Genomic DNA, 21366 nt, shown 5'->3' on the forward strand with positions numbered 1-21366 from the left:
CTGGAGAAAAAAATATGTAAAAATACTTTGTAATACACTGTAAAACCCAAAAAGTTAAGGTAACTCAAACCATTTGAGGAAACCGATTGTAACAAACCATTTAAGTTCAAAAACTAATCCTAATGAGTACTGTAAACTTAATCCATTTGAGTAAATGAAGCAATTTGAGCTCAGTAAAACTTGATAAATGAATAGAACTCAAACCAACTGAGTACAGTAAAACCCAATAAGTTAAGTCAACTCAAACCGATTGCAACAAACCATTTAAGTTAAAAAACTAATCTATATGAGTACTGTGAACTTACTCCATTTAAGTTGAAGTAATGAGGTATTTAATTAACTCATTACCTTCAACACTGAGTTTAAAACTCTTTTCAAATGAGTTGAATTAACTTTCAGTAAATTTTGAGTTAACTACACTCATTTCATTTGATAAAGTTGACTATTTGTCTTTACAGTGTACAATGTTGCTGAAAAACAGCCAGGCTATTTGTATAACAAACCTCAATTTTGAACATAACTTTTTAATTAATCTTTATTAAAGTATTTTAACAAGTAGTGCACCTTTAAACAATCCCTTACCTCAACATTTTCATTCAGCTACTGTACATGTGGTTAGCTTCAGAACTGTGGTTACACATAACTGAAACTGTTGTGCAAATAAGAAAAAAAGTAAGATGTTTTTGTCACTTCGGCAGGGTAAATATTTTGCGTTCTCTGCAGCGTAAACAAAGGCAGGTCTGAGTGAATGAATTTGAGGACTCGTAATCCTGGCTGAACACAAACACAGCCCTCCCCTCTGCGGAAGCTCTACTGTACTTTATCAGCTGCTGGTTTTACTGCTTCTAAGGTGGTTTGGTTCCTCATTGCACACGCACCCGCATGTCTGACTCTGTGTCATGTTTGCTCTGTGTGTGTGTGTGTGTTTTGCTCGTTCAGTACGATGCTGCTCTCATCCAGCCTAGCGTGGCGTTGCGTTCCTGTGCTTCTTCATCAATGGTAAGGACTCAGCTGAACTCCAGGCTTCCTCAGCGTCTCGGCATGGAGGTCCGCGGGGGGGAGTCCAGCACGCCTGCTCTCAAGCCTCCACAATCATTCAAGAAGGAGGACTTCAGCTTTGGCAAAATTTTAGGAGAGGGCTCCTTTTCAACGGTGGGTGATTTTGCTGTTTTCAGTAGCTCAGGTAGCAGATATTATGAAATAAAAACATACATGGAGAGATTTATTGTAAACTGACAGATGTTGTTAGTAGTTGATTTGTTGTTGTAAGTTTGGTATCATTTATTTGTTCGAGGAACTGAACACAGTAGCCAAGGTGGCAAATTATCTTGCAATTGAAAGTTAACAAATCAATAATACGTGGTTTAAATATAGTATTTGCACAGATTTTTTGGTAGTTTATACATTTTAAGTTTCAGTGGCCTTGCTATCAAATAATAATTCAATTAATACATTAATACTGTGTGGTATAACTAGTATTTTGACAAATGTATAGCATAATACAGCATAGTATCGTATCGTATCGTATAGTGACATATATTTCGGTAGTTGAATTGCTGTTGTTACATTGGTTTTATTGATATGTTGGGTTAAATGGACACATTTGAGTTTCAGTAGCCCTTGAAATTAAGTCGTCTCGTGGGGCACTTCTTGATTGTTTATAGGTGGTGCTGTAGAGCCCTTTTGCCACACCCACTTCTAAAACTCAAATCAATTGTAAATTTTCACCGATTGTGTTGTGTGTGCAAACATTTGTGAGTTTTGACCCTCAAAAATGTGAATAACTCCGGAAAGGAATATTAATAATTAAAGCTGCAAGCAGCGATGAAAGGGACCTCACATTTTATTAATATAACTAAATCATCTATTATTGATTATTTATGATCTAAACATAGTATAGTATAGTATAGTATAGTATAGTATAGTATAGTATAGTATAGTATAGTATAGTAACCATTTTAAGGTATCAAATTATCTTACAATTAAAAGTTAACAAATTAATAATATGTGGTTTAAGTAAAGTATAGTGTCGTGTAGTACAGTACAGTATTGTTTAGTATAGTGACAGATATTTTTTGTAGTTGGTGACGTTTCAGTTTTAGTAGGCCAGACACCAAATTATTATTTAAAAAAAAACTCAAACTAGTTCTTCTATATGTCTAATTAGCAATTAAAGATATTTTTAACATACATTTTCAGTTTTAGAAGCCCAGGTATCAATTACTTTGCAATAAAATGTTAACAAAAGAATAATTTGTGGTCTAAATATAGTATTTGTAAATGACCAATATTTCTAATAGATGATGAGCAGAAGTTGCGTTGGGGTCATTGATTTGTTGTGATTGCTAATCGAATTTCAGGTTCAATAGCCTGGATTTCAAATCACGTTGCAAAAATGAATGAGAAAAAGATTGAAAATTGACAGTTTAATCATTTGCAGACAGAATATATAGAGATTGTGGATAAATTTATAGTATATTGAGAGAGATTTTTGGTAGTTGACTAGCAGTATGTTTATGTTGTTTGCAGGTCGTGCTTGCAAAAGAACTGGCCACAGGAAAGGAATATGCAAGTATGTATTTTATTTTATTTTATTTTATTTTATTTTAGTGAACTAACTGGTGTCATTTAAAATGTGTTTTTCAGTGAAGATTCTCGAGAAGAATCACATCAGAAAAGAGAATAAAGCACACTATGTGATCAGAGAGAAGGATATATTATCGAGCATAGATCATCCCTTTTTCGTAAAGCTCTTTTTCACATTTCAAGATTCGCAGAAGTTATGTATCCTTTTCACTGTAAAACTGTGGTGTTGAGCTGTGAAATGGAAGTCAAGTGTGTGATTGTTAACCTCATTATTATGTTGTTAAACAGTTCTTAACTTCTAATCCCGTCAGATTTTGCCCTCAGTTATGCAAAGAATGGAGAACTGCTTAGATACATTCGCAAAATCGGCTCATTTGATGAGACTTGCACAAGATTCTACACTGCTGAGATAGTTTGTGCACTCGAGTATTTGCACACAGTGGGGATTATCCACAGGTAATGACTCTTTTGACTAATAATATGGCTTGAGTTATAATGCATTTTTTATTTTTGTTTATTTTTCTACACTTTATTTTAAGGTACAATTCTTGCTATTAAGTAACTATGACTTTTGCCTCAATACACTTCTAATTTGCTGCTTATTAATAGCTTATTTATAGGGTTTAAATCAAATTTGGTCCTGGGGGGCCGATGTTCTGCAGATTTTAGCTCCAAGTTACATCAACACACCTGCACAGATGTTTTCTAGAAAGCCTAGTAAGAGCTTGATTAGCTAGCCAAGGTGTGTCTGATTGGGGTTGGAACTAAACTTTGCAGGACACCGGCCCTCCAGGGCCGAGTTTGGTTTTGGTATTGGGTAGGATTAGGGATGTAGAGTAATATCATGCTGAATATGTGGGTTGTTCATGTGACGTAGCATTTTCACTGTCACACGTGACAAAAATGACACATAATTAGTATTTTAGACACATATTAGTAACATTTCTTACCTTCCATGTACCGTGTAGTTATAAAAATGTTTTGTCGGCATCAATAGCCTAGTGGCTAGTGCATTGACACATAAAACTGAGTTGCTCACAGAGACCTGAGTTCAAGACCCAGCTCCAAAGATCCTTTGCCAATCCTTCCCCTTTCTCTGCTTCCCATGATTTCCTGTCTGATTACTGTCCTATAAAAATAAAGGTTAAAAAAACCCTTAAAATTATTATATGTATATAATAAAAGCTGCTATGTAATTACATTTTTTACGATTGTTGGGCCAAATCTCAAAACTGTCCAATAGTGTGTCTGTCTCAATGACAGTTCAATAAATTACAGCTCTTATCAATTAAAAAGACCATTGTAAAATCATTAATAAATGACATAATAAACATAATAAATGTCAATTTTTTTTTCATCCATTCATTTCTAAAAATAAGGAACTTCATACAATTTGTTACTGAAATCCTTGTACTCTGGTGTAACGCTATAGGCAATTTTTAAATGGAAAATCTGATGAAAAACTTTAATTCGTTGAAAGACCTCATTCACGATCATGTGACTGAAGCCCATGACCTGCACAGTTTCTCTCTCTCTCTCTCTCTCTCTCTCTCTCTCTCTCTCTCTCTCTCTCTCTCTCTCTCTATATATATATATATATATATATATATATATATATATATATATATATATATATATATATATATATATATATATATATATACATATACAGGTGAAGTCAGAATTATTAGCCCCCCTTTGAATTTTTTTTTCTTTTTTAAATATTCCCAAATGATCTTTGGAGAGTCTTTTTTTGTTTTATTTTGGCTAGAATAAAAGCATTTCTTAATTTTAAAAACCATTTTAAGGTCAGGTTTTTAGATAGAACAACTATCATTATACAATTTGGTCTTTGATGAACCCAAAAGAGCACATGTCACTCCGCTACTCACCCGTTTGCACTGGTTGCCAGTTGCTGCTCGCATCAAATTCAAAGCTCTGATGTTTGCTTACAAAGCGACCTCTGGCTTTGCTCCTTCGTATCTGCTCTCACTTCTGCAGATGTATGTGCCCTCCAGAAACTTGCGTTCTGTGAATGAACGTCGCCTCGTTGTTCCATCCCGAAGAGGGAAGAAATCACTTTCCCGAACTCTCACATTCAATCTGCCCAGTTGGTGGAATGAACTCCCTAACTACATCAGAACAGCAGAGTCACTTGCCGTCTTCAAGAAACGACTAAAAACTCAACTATTTAGTCTCCACTTTCCTTCCTAATCTTAACTGCCTCTCTGGCTCTCTGGCTACCACTAACTGTACTCTCTCTCTCTCTCTCTCAAAAAAAAAAAAACCTGTATAGAAGTGTCTTGAAAAATATAATTTACTGTCATCATGGCAAAGATAAAATAAATCAGTTATTACAAATGAGTTAAAAAAAACTTATGTTTAGAAATGTGTTGAAAAAATCTACTCTCCGTTAAACAGAAATTGAGGAACAAAATAAACATGGGGCTAATAATTCAGGGGGGGCTAATAATTCTGACTTCAACTCTATATATTTTATATGTGAGTGTCCGACAATGACGATAAATCGCTCTCACACTATTTGTACATCATTTAGCTGCCCGCTCTACCAACTGGTTGACCATATTTTGACTGTTTTAAATGATGACTGTTAAAGTCAGTTAAAGACTGACTGCTTTAAATGATGATTTACACACACAGCATTGTTGATTTACAAAAAATCAATCAAACAAACACAATCCTGTTGCACTACTACACTTGATTTTGGTTTTATTAAAAAAAAGAAAACAAGAAAACATGTTTTATGAGAATCTGAAATATTTTATGGCATCAAAAAAATAAAGATGATTTAGGGGCCAATCACACGGAACGCGCTTTTTGTATTGAGAGGCACTTTTTTGAACGATTTACCTACGACCGGGAGCGTTTTGTGCCCTGCTTATGCACCTCACATTTTAACCGCCTGCTGCGCCTCACATTTTTGCTGTTGCGCACTGTGCACGTGCAGTTGAAAAAAAAGTCAACTCCGAGCGGAAAAAGCGTGTTATGCGTCTCTTTCATTCCCCAACCAAATAGAAGCAGAGGTGGGGTTTCCGTTGAGGTGCCTGCAGTATTTGTGTTGCCAAGACAACTACGGAGACTTTTGAAGAGACTACGGCGTCTTGGGGATGTTGTTTTAGTTATTCGGTGCTGTATGAATTTACAAATCCTGAATATCACAATATTATTAAATTGTAAAATTATATTAATTTACGCACATTACGCAGCTGATTCAGCCATTGCCTAGCGACATAAAAAGCACACCGCGCTTCTTTTTTTCTTGTGAACAAGTAGTGGTGCACCTCGCGTTTTTGGAACGTAAAATCGTGTGATCGGCCCCTAAGTATTCAAACATGTTTTATTCTTGCTATTAAGTAACTATGACTTTTGCCTCAATACACTTCTAATTTGCTGCTTATTAATAGCTTATTTATAGGGTTTAAATCAAATTTGGTCCTGGGGGGCCGATGTCCTGCAGATTTTAGCTCCAAGTTACATCAACACACCTGCACGGATGTTTCTAGAAAGCCTAGTAAGAGCTTGATTAGCTAGCCCAGGTGTGTCTGATTGGGGTTGGAACTAAACTTTGCAGGACACCGGCCCTCCAGGGCCGAGTTTGGTTTTGGTATTGGGTAGGATTAGGGATGTAGAGTAATATCATGCTGAATATGTGGTTTGTTTATGTGACGTAGCATTTTCACTGTCACACGTGACAAAAATGACACATAATTAGTATTTTAGACACATATTAGTAACATTTCTTACCTTCCATGTACCGTGTAGTTATAAAAATGTTTTGTCGGCATCAATAGCCTAGTGGCTAGTGCATTGACACATAAAACTGAGGTGCTCACAGAGACCTGAGTTCAAGACCCAGCTCCAAAGATGCAGCTGATTCAGCCATTGCCTAGCGACATAAAAAGCACACCGCGCTTGTTTTTTTCTTGTCAACAAGTAGTGGTGCACATTGCGTTTTTGGAACGTAAAATCGTGTGATCGGCCCCTAAGTATTCAAACATGTTTTTGTTGATTATGTTTTTAAGTAAATTGGTCTTACACTTCATATTTTCATAGTATAGTATGTATTAATTCTGGTACTTTTACCATAAACCGACATATCTACCTTTTGGTAGAGGTTGATATTTTAGAAATGATGGTATGTGTTGAAAAAAAATGCATTAGGTGTGTTAACTAGCGACATTAGGAGTTAAAAAATGCCATCCAACATTTTTTCCTTGGTGGGATAGTTAAAGGGATGAGAGTTATTTACCTTTGTAACTCCATAGGGCTATTTTACCGTAGTTTTTTTTTTCATATTTTCAGACTTATAGAAATATAACAGTTTTTTTTTTCTTCAAAAAAGGTGTTTTACAAAACAAAAAAAGAAGACATTTTTTTAATGCCTACCCATGCCCTTTATAAGTACAAATAAACAACCAATATCTTAATAATAGTGAATAACGAGTATTAAGAGAAACAAATAGTGAGATTTGGAAAAAACAAAAGTGTTGCCATTTTTTTAAATATGTTTATACATATATTTTAGGGACCTCAAGCCAGAAAATATTTTGCTGAGCGAAGACATGCACGTTCAGATTACGGATTTCGGGACAGCAAAACAGCTATCATCGGACAGCGCTCAAAGTAATGCAAGCTTACTGATTATTTCATAGAATTTCTTTGCTCTAGTTGTTTTCTTTTTTCCGAACGTTAATTTCCATCACCCCCCTTGTAGGTCAGGCATGACATGTTTGTTATCTATAGATACACTGACAGCAGTTCTTGAACACTATAAATATGGGCCAGCCTATCATTTTTTTAATGATTATTATTTATCTGTGACTTTGTATGATATTTCATGTCTACATTTTTTTTACAGCAAGAGCCAATTCTTTCGTTGGCACCGCACAGTATGTTTCTCCAGAGCTGCTGACTGAAAAATCAGCCTGCAAAAGGTTTATAATGTTTACAGTTATATATTAACAGGTAAGATTGGGATGAATTGAAAAGAAATAAACATTTTTGTTTGCTATTTCTCTTTTAGTTCAGATCTGTGGGCAATGGGTTGCATAATCTACCAGCTGGTTGCTGGATTACCTCCGTTTAGAGCTGGGTGAGTTACTGATCGCTTGGGTTTTAGTTTAATCAAGCATTGTTAAAAATGTCACGATGGCATTCTGCACTTTAGCTGAAGAGCTGGTGGTTGATCACTGGTTGTAATTGCAGTTTTTGAAAACATGGTGTGAAATAACAGGAAGTGTTGGCTTTGGTGTTTATGACTTGTTTGTGTAGACAGTATAGAGGGCTTCTGAGGAAACCCCAACCACTGGGTCACATGACCCGCTTGCCGTTTTTGGTTACATTACAACCAATACATTGGCCTGGATGGCCGTTGAAAACAAAACACTACACCACGTGACTCAATTTAACCCTTTGTTTGTCTCAAGCTGTGTAAAAACTGTGGAAGCTGGTATTGATTTACTTCTGTTAGTCATTTACTTTTGTCTTTTAATAGGAACGAGTACTTGATTTTCCAGAAGATAATAAAGCTGGAATATGAATTCCCTGAGAAGTTCTTCCCAAAAGCTAAAGATCTGGTCCAGCGACTGTTGGTAATCATGTTTGTTTTCATTACACATGCTTTCGGTTTGTTTTGCATGGTGGTGTTGAAGCAGGTTTATTGTTTTTTTGCCTTGTGTATTTCAGTCTTTGGACCCTAGAAAGCGGCTGGGATGTGAGGAAATGGGAGGGTTCAGTCCGCTGAAAGACCACATGTTCTTTGAGAGTGTGTCATGGGAGAACCTGCCACTTCATACTCCACCCAAACTGACCCCTTACCTGCCAGCCATGGCTGAGGATGATGAAGACTACTATGGCAATGTTAGTTCAATTTATCAGACCTGTTATCCCCAAACTGTGCTAAAATTTTGATATTTAACGTTATGTGTTTGTTTGATTTTTTGATTTTTTATTTTTTTAATTTAATTTTATTTATTTATTTATTTTCTCATTTTAAAATGCTTATTTTGTTTTAGTATAGTTTAGTTTCTCATTTTGAAATGCTTATTTTAGTTTATTTATTTATTTTTATTTTATTTTCTCATTTTGAAATGCTTATTTTATTTATTTAATTTTATTATTAATTTTTTTTCTAATTTTGAAAAGCTTATTTTATTTTATTTTATTTTTTATTTTCTCATTTTGAAATGCTTATTTTATTAATTTAATTTAATGTTATTCTTATTTTGAAATGCTTATTTTATTTTATTTTATTTTTTATTTTCTCATTTTGAAATGCTTATTTTATTAATTTAATTTAATTTTATTCTTATTTTGAAATGCTTATTTTATTTTATTTTATTTTTTATTTTCTCATTTTGAAATGCTTGTTTTATTTTATTTTATTTATTTTGTTTTTAGTTTTATTTATTTTGTTTTATTTTCTCATTTTGAAATGCTTATTTTATTTTATTTATTTATTTTAATTTTATTTTCTCATTTTAAAATGCTTATTTTATTTTATTTTTTAATTTTTTTTCTTTTTTTGAAATGCTTTGTTTTATTTTTATTTATTTTCTCATTTTGAAATGCTTATTTTATTTTATTTATTTTTTATTTATTTTCTCATTTTAAAATGCTTATTTTATTTTAATTATTTTTATTTATTTTCTCATTTTGAAATGCTTATTTTATTTTACCTATTTTTATTTTCTCATTTTGAAATGCTTATTTTATTTTATTTATTTTTTATTTATTTTCTCATTTTAAAATGCTTATTTTATTTTAATTATTTTTATTTATTTTCTCATTTTGAAATGCTTATTTTATTTTACTTATTTTTATTTTCTCATTTTAAAATGCTTATTTTATTTTATTTTTTAAATTTTTTTCTTATTTTGAAATGCTTTGTTTTATTTTTATTTATTTTCTCATTTTGAAATGCTTATTTTATTTTACCTATTTTTATTTTCTCATTTTGAAATGCTTATTTTATTTTATTTATTTTTTATTTATTTTCTCATTTTAAAATGCTTATTTTATTTTAATTATTTTTATTTATTTTCTCATTTTGAAATGCTTATTTTGTTTTACTTATTTTTATCTTCTCATTTTAAAATGCTTATTTTATTTTTTAAATTTTTATTTATTTTCTCATTTTGAAATGCTTATTTTATTTTATTTATTTTTATTTATTTTCTCATTTTGAAAGGCTTATTTTATTTTACCTATTTTTATTTTCTCATTTTAAAATGCTTATTTTATTTTATTTTTTAAATTTTTTTCTTATTTTGAAATGCTTTGTTTTATTTTTATTTATTTTCTCATTTTGAAATGCTTATTTTATTTTACTTTAGCTTAGTCTCTATTTCAGAGGTCGCCACAGCAAAAAGAACCAACTATTGTTACCACCAACTATTCCAGCAAATGTTTTAGGTAGCAGATACTCTTCCAGCCAAAACCCAGTACTGGGAAACTATTTTATTAAACTTATTTCACTTATTTAATTAAATTTTTTTTATTTATTATTATTATTATTATTATTATTTATTTTATTTTTATTTTGTTTTCGTGGTTTGTGGGTATTTTTACTCTGTTTTTGGCTGTTTTTATTTTTTCTGTGTGATTTTATTTATTTGTTTATTTTGTGTTGCGTTTTTACTATTGTGGGTTTTTTTTTTGCAATTTTTTGCTGCATTTAAAAATGTTGTGTTTTGTTTTTGTTTTGTTTTGTTTTTTGCCTTGATGTTTGTTGTTTTTTGTTTTATTTTTATTTTTTATTGTTTTTTCCTTTTAGTATGTTGTTTAGTGTTTTATGTATCAGTTTGTTTTGTGTTTTGTTTTCTTTGCAAGATAAAACATGTTTATTTTTTCCATTTTCTTTGTTTTTAGTGTTTTGTGGCAGCTTATTTTGTGTTTATCATTTGCAAGATACAAGATGTTTATTTTTTTTCTATTTTATTTGTTGTTTAATTGTTTTATTGATCATTTTTATGTTTTGTTTCATTTGCATGATACAAGATGTTCTGGGATTAAGAGACTATCACATGTTTTCCATATTAAACAAAAATCGACCTTGACTATGTTAACACACACACATACTTGTCTTATGATTAATCAGTGACCTTACTAGAACTTGTGTTGTTTAAGGTTTCTTTTGTCAGTTTACTGTTGTGTTTGTTGTATTTTTGTTTGTTGTTTTTTGATGCAGTTGTGTTTGCTTCCTTTTTTTTGTCTTTTGTTTTTGCTTTGCTTTTAACCTTTTGTTTGTTAGTTTACTGTTGTGTTTGTTATAGTTTTGTTTATTTTTGACACAGTTGTGTTTGCTTTTGTTTTGTTGTTTTGCTTTGGTGTTCTTTTGTTTAACCTTTTGTTTATAGTTTACTTTTGTTTTTTATAGTTTTGTTTACTTTGAATGCAGCTGTGTTTGCTTTTGTTGTGTTTTTTGTTTAACCCTTTGTTTGTTAGTTTATTATTGTGTTTGTTGTAGTTTTGTTTATTTTTAATGCAGCTGTCTTTGCTTTTGTTCTGTTTTTTAGTTTGGTGTTTTTTTGTTTAAACTTTTGTTTATTCGTTTACTATTGTGTTTGTTATAGTTTTGTTTTGTTTATTTTTGACACAGCTGTGTTTGCTTTTGTTGTGTTGTTTTGCTTTGGTGTTTTTTTGTTTAACCTTTTGTTTGTTAGTTTACTGTTGGGTTTTATAGTTTTGTTTACTTTTAATGCAGCTGTGTTTGCTTTTGTTGTGTTTTTTGTTTAACCCTTTGTTTGTTAGTTTACTATTGTGTTTGTTATAGTTTTGTTTATTTTTAATGCAGCTGTGTTTGCTTTTGTTCTGTTTTTTAGTTTGCTGTTTTTTTGTTTAAACTTTTGTTTATTCGTTTATTATTGTGTTTGTTATAGTTTTGTTTTGTTTATTTTTGACGCAATTGTGTTTGTTTTTGTTGTTTTATATGTTGTTTTTTGTTAAATATTTAGTCTGTTAGTTTACTGTTGTGTTTGTAATAGTTTTGTTTCGTTTATTTTTGACACAGTTGTGTTTGCTTTTGTTGTGTTGTTTTGCCTTGGTGTTATTTTATTTAACCTTTTGTTTGTTAGTTTTGTTTATTTTTAATGCAGCTGTCTTTGCTTTTGTTGTGTTTTTTTCGTTTGGTGTTTTTTGTTTAATCTTTTGTTTGTTAGTTTACTGTTGTGTTTGTTATCGTTTTGTTTTGTTGATTTTTTGCAGCCATGATTGCTTTTGTTGTTGTTTTTGTTTTGTTTTATTTGTTGTGTTTGTTTCATTTGCAAGATACACAATGTTAAAAAAGAACTCATAAAAAAACTGACCTCTTCACCCACCAAATTAATATCACACACATAAATAGTCTTACAATTAATCAGTGATCTTACTAGAACTTACACCTCTCCAACTATCAGCCTAGTGCTAGTGGTGGTGAGAAATGTCTTTAAAAAAAGCCCTTTCTCCTATTCATAAATAAGAATTGTGAACCGGCTTCCAAGGTTTTCTCACTGTGCATTCATCTACTGTTTGTTTCTTCCCACAGTATGAAGATCTCCTCAGTCAGTTCAGCAGCCTGCAGGTGCTTCCCTCCAGCTCATCGCCGATCGTCCCGCTCAGACCATGCAGCAACATCGAGCAGTACATCCACGACCTGGACAGCAACTCCTTTGAGCTGGACCTGCAGTTCTCCAGCGAGGAGAAACGACTGCTGCTGCAGAAGCAAACAAGCGGCAACCCTTGGTGTGTTATCAGCTTCATTCACAAATTTGTTGTCATTCATTCTGGTTAACTATTAAACAATCCGCTGCTTAAAAAAAGTAACTATCACAGAACTTCTTATGGTTTTCACTACAAATACCATTAAAAACCTTACAAACCTTCAAATTTGAACACATTACTCATTATAATGTTTTATTTTTAGTTTTGGGTCATATTATATTAGGATTTATTGTTAAAAATTGATAGTTCACCCCCAAAAAATGAAATTCTGTCATTATTTACTCACTGAGTACATTTGGAAACTGGTGGCGGTTGACTTCAGTAATATTTATTTTACTTATTCTTACTATGAATTTCAGTAGCTTCCAGTTTCCAACATTCTTCAAAGCATATCTTTTGTGTTATTTAGAGTAAATTAAAATGTTTGGCTGAACTATTTATTAAACGACACCAATAAAAGGCAAAACATTATCAGTATAGACAAATATACCTCCATTATTACTCATATATGATGGTTTCTATTGTTATGTTTGTTTATCTTTAGCATGGTCATCCTGTAGTGCCAGCACATTTTGTTATTGTACACAGTAATGGGGCGCGTGCATGCGTGTATGTGCTAATAATGATCTTATTTTATCTCTCACATTTCCTGTTAGCTTTTTATAGCATGTTGTAAAAGGAACTCTTGATCATTATAGTTCTGTTTTCAATCGGTCAACAACACAAGTGCCACTAACTGCTCGCTTGTTATTCATTAACATGCCCTTTTTTTCTGTCTTCAAGGCACCAGTTTGTCGAAAATAACTTGATATATAAAATGGGACCAGTTGACAAAAGAAAGGTAATGTTTTTTCTTTGTCTCTTAAATCTAGAGTCAAAAACATAAGACCGCTTCATTTCTTTTAAAGAGTCGAGTGAGGAAATAAATAGCGCCCTCTTTTGACTGCAGTTGGTAATAACAACTTTTTTTTTCTTGTTTGTTGTTGTGACAGGGACTGTTTGCTCGTCGCCGTCAGCTTTTACTAACAGAAGGACCGCATCTGTATTATGTGGATCCTGTTAATAAAGTACTAAAGGGGGAAATTCCCTGGTCTCCAGAGTTGCGTCCCGAAGCAAAGAATTTCAAGACATTTTTTGTTCATACGGTAAAATACAAATATATCTATAGTTTCCTGTTATTTGTGTAACACTCATTTTCTCTAGCAGCTTACAGCTACAGTGCATCCAGTAAGAATTCATAGCACTTCACTTTTTCCACAGTTTTTAAAAGATTTTTTAAATTGTTGCATATTTATTGAAAATAAAATACCTGAAAAATCCTATGTACATAAATATTCACAGCCTTTGCTCAATACTTTGTTGATGCACTTTTTTGCAGCAATTACAGCCTCAAGTCTTTTTGAATATGATGCCACAAGTTTGGCACACCTGTCTTTGGGAATTTTTGCCCATTCCTCTTTGCAGTACCTCTCAAACTCTTTATCAGGTTGGATGGGAAGTGGCGGTGTACAGCCATTTTCAGATCACTCCAGAGATGTTCAATAGGATTCAGGTCTGGGCTCTGGCTGGGCCACTCAAGGACATTGACCAAGTTGTTGTGAAGCCACTTCATTGATATTTTGGCGGTGTACTTTGGGTCATTGTCCTGCTGGAAGATGAACCGTAGCCCCAGTCTGAGGTCAAGCGCACTCTGAAGCAGGTTTTCATTCAGGATGTCTCTGTCCTGACTAGTCTTCCAGTTCCTGCTTCTGAAAAACATCCCCACAGCATGATGCTGCCACCACCATGCTTCACTGTAGGGATGGTATTAGCCTGGTGATGAGCGGTGCCTGGATTTCTCCAAACGTAACGCCTAGCATTCATTCCAAAGAGTAAAATTTCAGTCTTATCGGACCAGAGAATTTTGTTTCTTATGGATAGAGTCCTTCAGATGCCTTTTGGCAAATTCCAGGCGGGGAGTGAATTCCGTCTGGCTACTCTACCATACAGGCCTGATTGGTGGATTGCTGCACAGATGGTTGTCCTTCTGTAAGGTTCTCCTCTCTCCACAGAAGAACACTAGAGCTCAGACAGAGTGACCATCGGATTATTGATCACTTCCCTGACTAAGGCCCTTCTCCCCCGATCACTCAGCTTAGATCAGCCAGCTCTTGGAAGAGTCTTGGTGGTTCCAAACACCTTCCACTTACGGATAATGGAGGCCACTGTGCTCATTGGAACTTTCAGAGCAGCAGAATTTTTTTCTGTAACCTTTTTTTCTGTAACAATCCTGTTTCGGAGGTCTACAGACAGTTCCTTTGTCTTCATGCTTGGTTTGTGCTTTGACATGCACTGTCAACCCTGAGACCTTATATAGACAGGTGTATGGCTTTTCAAATCATGTCCAATCAATTGAATTTACCACATGTGAACATCTCAAGAATGATCAGTGGAAACAGAATGTACCTGAGCTCAATTTAGAGGCTGTGAATACTTATGTTCATGTGATTTTTCAGGTTTATTATTTTTAATAAATTTGCAACAATTTCAAATTTTCACATTGTCATTATGGGTTATTATGTGTAGAATTGTGAGGAAATAAATGAATTTAATCCATTTTGGAATAAAGCTATAACATAAAAGAAATGTGGAAAAAGTGAACCGCTATAAATACTTTCCGGATGCACTGTAGGCCTGGTTTTAAATCCATTATCATGGTAAATAATATTTGATAAATCCACCATACTGTATGGGGTTTTCCACTTTGCACAAAGCCTCAGTTTTTGTGTGCTTGGGTGAAGTTGGTGTTGTAATAAACTTTATATTTAAAGGAATTGAGGAAGAACAGTAAACATGATTCTTGTAATCAAATTCAGCTAAATTAAAAGCTACAGTCTGTAACTTTGTTTTAGTTAAATATGATCTAAAGTTCAGTGAGTACATAAGCAGCCAGTTTTCAAAAACGTCTCATTACTTTAGCCCAATTCACACTGTATTAATGTCTTCTCATTTGAGTGGTGCTGGTAGGTTTTTGTAGGAAATATGAGCCTGTCACCACACGTCTTTGCATCATTTTGTCTTTAAGTTGGCTTAGCACAGGCGAGTGGGCTTGACAAACCACCTGTAGAAACACTCTTCTCTCTAAATGACCAGACAATTTACTGAAACTCCTTACACTAGCACTTAATTCTCTAAGCACTGTCAGTTCATTTGTATGCAATGCACTTCTTGTGTGCATTGCCTCTTCTTGTTGAATCTCTGAATGCCTCCGCAATTGTAAGTCGCTTTGGACGAAAGCATCTGCTAAATGACTAAATATAAATGTCAATTCTGCAAACATAAACAAGGACTCATGTATAAGTGTAAAAAATTGTGAGGTGGCCAAGTATGCTGACCCATTCATGACATTTGAATGGTATGCGAATTAGTGATTAGACTGTAGATAAATTGAAGTTCTGCATGTAAATCTAATGTCCTTTGCGGTTCGGTTTGGTAAAATACAGACGTATACTTGCGTTTTGTCAACTATCAGAAGTGCCAAAATAATGAATCTTACCATACCACTTTTTGGGGACCCTCGGAAGGGTATTCAGCATAATAGTATGGTCCCAAAATGGTGGATCTTGACCAGAGGTGCCCAAAGTAGGGCCCGGGAACCAAAGTTGGCCCATGGTAACCTTTGGTTTGGCCTCCCATCCCATCTGAAAAGAGAGTGAAAATGATAGGGTGTTGATTGGGACAAATGCCTTTGACAGAGATCGTCATTTTGAATTTAACGTAACCCTTTGTTTAATTGAAGAGCTACAAAAAGCCAACTAAAATTAAATGTTTCATTTATATTTTGTAAATGAAATCAGGCTTTTAAAATGTAAACGTTGTCACTTGACAGATAGAGAACAATGCACAAGACATCGGCAAGCAAATCAAGGCAAAGGCTCATTGTGTTATAAATGGGATTATTTATGTTTTTTCTATAATAAGTTTATTATAAAATGTAAAAAGAAAATGCTACTGCATCCTTATTTAATATAAAGCAATGTTTTCTACTTATTTTTAAATAATATGCAAATAAATTAAGAAATTACCCATGGGAAATTTAATGTAATACGGTTTGGTATATTTAACTTCGACCCACAGCCCTCAATCAAGTTTGGTTTTTGGCCCCTTATAAGAAAAAGTTTGGGCAGCACTACAGAAACAGATATTTTCTAAACTATACAGAAATCTGTGTATTACTCACTCTTGAAAAAAGTGTAATGGCTAACATGGATTCCACAAGGCACCTCAGCCAATCATGTAACGGCTTAACACCACTGGTTCACAAAGATAGACCTAGCTGACACAGCATTCCCTTCCCTGCCTTCTCTTAAAAAATTACATTTTTATTAGGGTAAAATATGCATTTGATTCACCATGAATGTGTTATTTAGTGTAAAACATGTTGAAGATTAGCGGACAGGCTTTCGATTGGTTAAATGCCTGGTTATTTCTTTAAAAAAACTGTTTATTCCATGTAGTGATGCCTGTCCCCCATAGACTTCCATTAGAACATTGGCTATTAGCTATTGGCGATTGACTTTGACAAAATGCTGATTTGTTTACAGAGAATCGTTAGGACAACATTAAAATGACAACACATGAAGTGGCGTTTTTAAATACACAGCTGAGACACGACACCATAACAATTAGTGATGAAGGAAACGAAGCTTTTCAAAGAGACAATTGAACCAGTTAAAGCATTTGAAACACCATGTGCTTGGAACAACCAGGGGTCAAAATTGTGTAAATGCATCAAAAACTGTGTTAGAATGGATTTTTTTCCAACTTATTGCGAACTTTAAATTTATAAACTTTACTTTTATACATTTTCAAGGCTTATATGAAGAGTTTAGATGCAAAAACCTCTAAATGCCATCTGAAATGTTCTTCTAAAATTCGCATTTTTATCAGGCCCCTCTGTGTAGGTTCAGTAATTTCACTTTAATGGCAAAGAGTAAGTTCTTATCATGGTCTTCAAAGTGAAATAACTCAGCATAAACAAAGGAGGCTAAGAATAATGCTCGTTTTCGATTGAAATATCTGATGGCATCTAAACTCTTCATATATTGTTTGCACCATGGTGGGCTCTGCTAAACAGGCCATCAAGATACTATTAACGTAATAAGTAATATTCCTTTTAATTTTACAAATGTCTCATGGGGGATGGGCGGGGGTTTGTTGTTCATATGGATTTTAAGGTATTACACAGATTGCCCAGAAGCTTGACAACGCTGAGTATGGGTAACCAAGTAACTGACAATGAACACGACAAGCGTAATGGATTTATTCAGCAAATATGAATCCATCTCCCACTATTAAAGTTCAAAACCACCTCAAGTGGGGGCGATACGGTGGCTCAGTGGTTAGCACTGTGGCCTTACAGCAAGAAGGTCGCTCGTTTGAGTCCCAGCTGGGTCAGTTGGCATTTCTGTGTGGAGTTTGCATTTTCTCCATGTGTTTGTGTGGGTTTCCTCCGGGTGTTCCCCCACAGTCCAAAGACATGATCTATAGATGAATTGGTTGAAGTAAATTAACCATAGTGCATGAGTGCCTGTGAATGTTAGAGTGTATGGGTGTTTCCCAGTACTGGCTTTTGGCTGAAAGGGCATCCGCTGCATAAAACATACAGTATGCCATAATAGTTGGCGGTTCATTCCACTGTGGTGACCCCTAATAAATAAGGGAGTAAGCCGAAGGAAAATTGTTGAATGACCACCTCAAGTTAACATAATTATTATTATTATTTATTTATTTATTGCAAATTAAGAGATCTTTGATTCTAAATTTGGCATTTCCATCTCTCATTTCTCTTCTCTGCAGTACTTCAAAATGTGCATTAACACACACTGATGGAAACCCAGTTATTGATTAGCGCTTTAAGCGTATATTTTTGGAAACCTAACAACAACAATGACACTGCAGTTATTCAAACAATGACGTTAACCCAGTGCGTAAGATCATATTGTGTCAAGCGGCATTGAAAATCCAGATTAACTGGTAGTTTTGAGTAGGAAAACCATGAAACAGCATCTCAGGGTTTTGTTTACCTGGGGTTTCAAATGACCCATCGTTAATTTTGTGAAGTGTAAAAAAAAGCCTAAGAATTACTACAACAAAAAGAATGGATAATAATAACATGGAGGCTTTGCTAACTTCTTTCCTTGCTTTCTTTGAATGCAGCCAAACAGGACATATTATCTAATGGATCCCAGTGGGAACGCAGACAAATGGTGCAAGAAGATTCAAGAGGTGTGGGGAACAGTTTATCACTAACATCAGACATGATGGGGCATTACAGGACCACTGCAGTAAAGGCAAGCCCTTCATCATTCAGTTACCAAAACAGGACGTCCCAATGGGACTCAACTGTTCAGTTATGGGACAAGTGCACTGATATGCTGTAGAAATTACTGTCTTATTTTGTAGTTTTTGTCTTGTTTTCCACTACTACTGCTGCTGGTGTTAGTAGATTACACATGCACCGTTTTTGCTAGATTGAAACCTAATTAACACTGATATATGTGACATTAGGATGAAAATGAACTGCGCTTATGTTTTTTAGTTCACACACAAATCTATCCACATCTGATGGGTTACTCCGTAATTCTGGCCATAAAGGGAATGAATAAAATGCATTCATCTTTTATTCACAATCAAATGGTTCTAAACTCATCCTCTATTTCTTGTAAAGCTGTTTGAATTTCTTTTTATCTGTTTAACATTAAACAAGTTCTGAAAAATGGCTGAAGAAAGCAGCAAATGACATCCGTGGTTGAAACAAAACATAGTATAAAAGTCAATGGCTGCTTTCCTCCAACATTTTTCAAAATATTTTATTTTGTGTTTAATAAATGAAAGAAACTTTAAAAGGTTTAGAAGTAGAGGATGAGTAAATCATGAAAAATGTTTCCATTTTGGGTAAACTAGTCTTGTTTTCTGAAAAAAAAAACATGAAAATAAAGTGAGTTTATGAAAAAAGAGAAACAAAATAAAACAAAACAAACAAACAAACAAAAAAAAACGGGAGGAAAGTGCTTTATGCATGGGCCAGGAAAAAAAGTCTTGTTGAATTAAGTGTTTCTTACTTCAATGACAGATTGATTCATATATTTTTTCCAATATGATGCAATACATATAAATATACGCATAATGATTTAAGTACATTCTGATATTTTAAGAAAAAAAAAGACAAAATACTGAGAAATACTGAAATTCTTGAAGAAAAAAGATGTTTCGCTTGTAGCTTTTTTTGTCATATTCAAAATGTGAAGTATGAAATCAATCAAATCATCAACTTGTACACTATGTAAATATATATATATATATATATATATATATATATATATATATATATATATATATATATATATATATATATATATATATGAATTATTAGCCCCCTGTTTATTTTTTTCCCAATTTCTGTTTAACGAAGTGAAGAATTTTTCAACACAATACAATACCTCATTTCTAATAACTGATTTATTTTATCTTTGCCATGATGACAGCACATAATATTTGACTAGATATTTTTCAAGACACTTCTATACAGATTAAAGTGACATTTAAAAGCTTAACTAGGTTAATTAGGTTAGGTAATTAGGCAAGTTATTGTATAACTATGGTTTGTTCTGTAGACTATCGAAAAAAATAGCTTAAATGGGCTATTAATTTTCACCTTAAAATGGATTTTAAAAAATTAAAAACAGCTTTTATTCTAGCTGAAATAAAACAAATAAGACTTTCTCCAGAAGAAAAAATATTATCAGACATACTGTGAAAATTTCCTTGCTCTGTTAAACATTATTTGGGAAATATAAAAAAAATAATAATAATAAATTCAAAGGGGGGCTAATAATTCTGACTTCAACTATATATATATTTATATATAGTTAAATATAAATATATATATATAAATATATATATACATAAATCTATATATAAATATATATATAAACATAAATATATATAAACATAAATATATATATATATGTATATATATATATATATATATGTGTGTGTATATATATATATATATATATATATATATATATATATATATATATATATACATATATATATTTATATATATATATTTATGTGGGATAAACAATGGATTTCCATGTGCTTAAATGCATGATGCCGAGGCAAAAGACTGCCTGACATGAGTCATCGTTTATCCTGGTTATTCCGTGGTTATTTGCTAAGTTATAGACAAGTTAAAACTAGTTTTGCTCTTTGCAGTGCAATATTTGACAAAATTGTCATCAGTTATGACATGTTGGATCTCCTAGTTTCCGCTTTGAATCAGCAGTCACGGGTATACAGAGCACGTGCAAAAGAGAGAGGGATTGTTTGTGTGCATGCAAATGACACAGGCATATCTAATAATAGCTCATAGTAACATGTGTTAGCTACCTCTTTGCAAATATTTTGAGCATAATTGTGAGTTGGTTAATCCTCATCAGCTCCTGGTGAAGCTGTTGGTGTCCTCCAGATTACACAGATGAATGAAAATTCCGGAAACTGCCACTGAGTTACTAGAGTTACTACTAATGTTTGAGGGCAGTCATTTATTGCGACCTGTGATCAAAGCTGACTGGAACTACCTATGCATTAAACAGTTTTAGTGCATATCTTCCAGCTAATCAGAATCAAGAATTTCAACATTTCAAGTTTTAGAAACAACAAATAATAACTTGACTTCTAGTTGATCATTTGGAATCTGAAGAGGCTTATATGAAAGGCAAAGGCCTCTAGATTACGCTTATTTTACCAAAATAAAATATTACCATGACTTGTTTTTTAATTTTTCAATAAGGTCTGACTTTGCGTCTTGTCAAATAACAGAAATAATGTACAGTATAGAATATAAAGTCATACTGCACTGGAAAAATAAATAATATTGTGTATGACTACCATGAGCTTGGAGGACTGCATCCATACATCTCTGCAGTGACTCAAATAGTAATAAAGTCATCTGGAATGGCAAAGGAAGCTTTCTTGCAGGACTCCCAGATATTCTTTGGATTCATCTTCAAT

General features: G+C 33.1%; 1 protein-coding gene across 1 annotated transcript; it reads left to right on the plus strand.

The window, feature by feature from the left end:
* Positions 1-789: 789 nt before the first annotated feature.
* Positions 790-19564, plus strand: pdpk1a (3-phosphoinositide dependent protein kinase 1a). Its single transcript, XM_056454233.1, has 13 exons — positions 790-1152; positions 2530-2572; positions 2647-2784; positions 2898-3042; positions 7133-7230; positions 7466-7541; positions 7631-7699; positions 8102-8198; positions 8293-8466; positions 12131-12327; positions 13090-13147; positions 13299-13451; positions 18505-19564. Exons 1-13 carry the CDS (start codon positions 883-885, stop codon positions 18595-18597), a joined length of 1611 nt encoding a protein of 536 aa, XP_056310208.1. The 5' UTR covers positions 790-882; the 3' UTR covers positions 18598-19564.
* Positions 19565-21366: the final 1802 nt, after the last annotated feature.

Source organism: Danio aesculapii, chromosome 3 (genome assembly GCF_903798145.1).
Source record: "Danio aesculapii chromosome 3, fDanAes4.1, whole genome shotgun sequence".
NCBI classification, from domain to species: domain Eukaryota; kingdom Metazoa; phylum Chordata; class Actinopteri; order Cypriniformes; family Danionidae; genus Danio; species Danio aesculapii.

Excerpts from the sequence above, each read along its gene's own strand:
- pdpk1a (XM_056454233.1), top strand. The coding sequence starts at position 883 with ATGTCTGACTCTGTGTCATGTTTGCTCTGTGTGTGTGTGTGTGTTTTG. Across the intron at positions 1,153-2,529 it reads GAGAGGGCTCCTTTTCAACG|GTCGTGCTTGCAAAAGAACT; the intron begins GTGGGTGATTTT and ends TGTTGTTTGCAG. Across the intron at positions 2,785-2,897 it reads TCAAGATTCGCAGAAGTTAT|ATTTTGCCCTCAGTTATGCA; the intron begins GTATCCTTTTCA and ends TAATCCCGTCAG.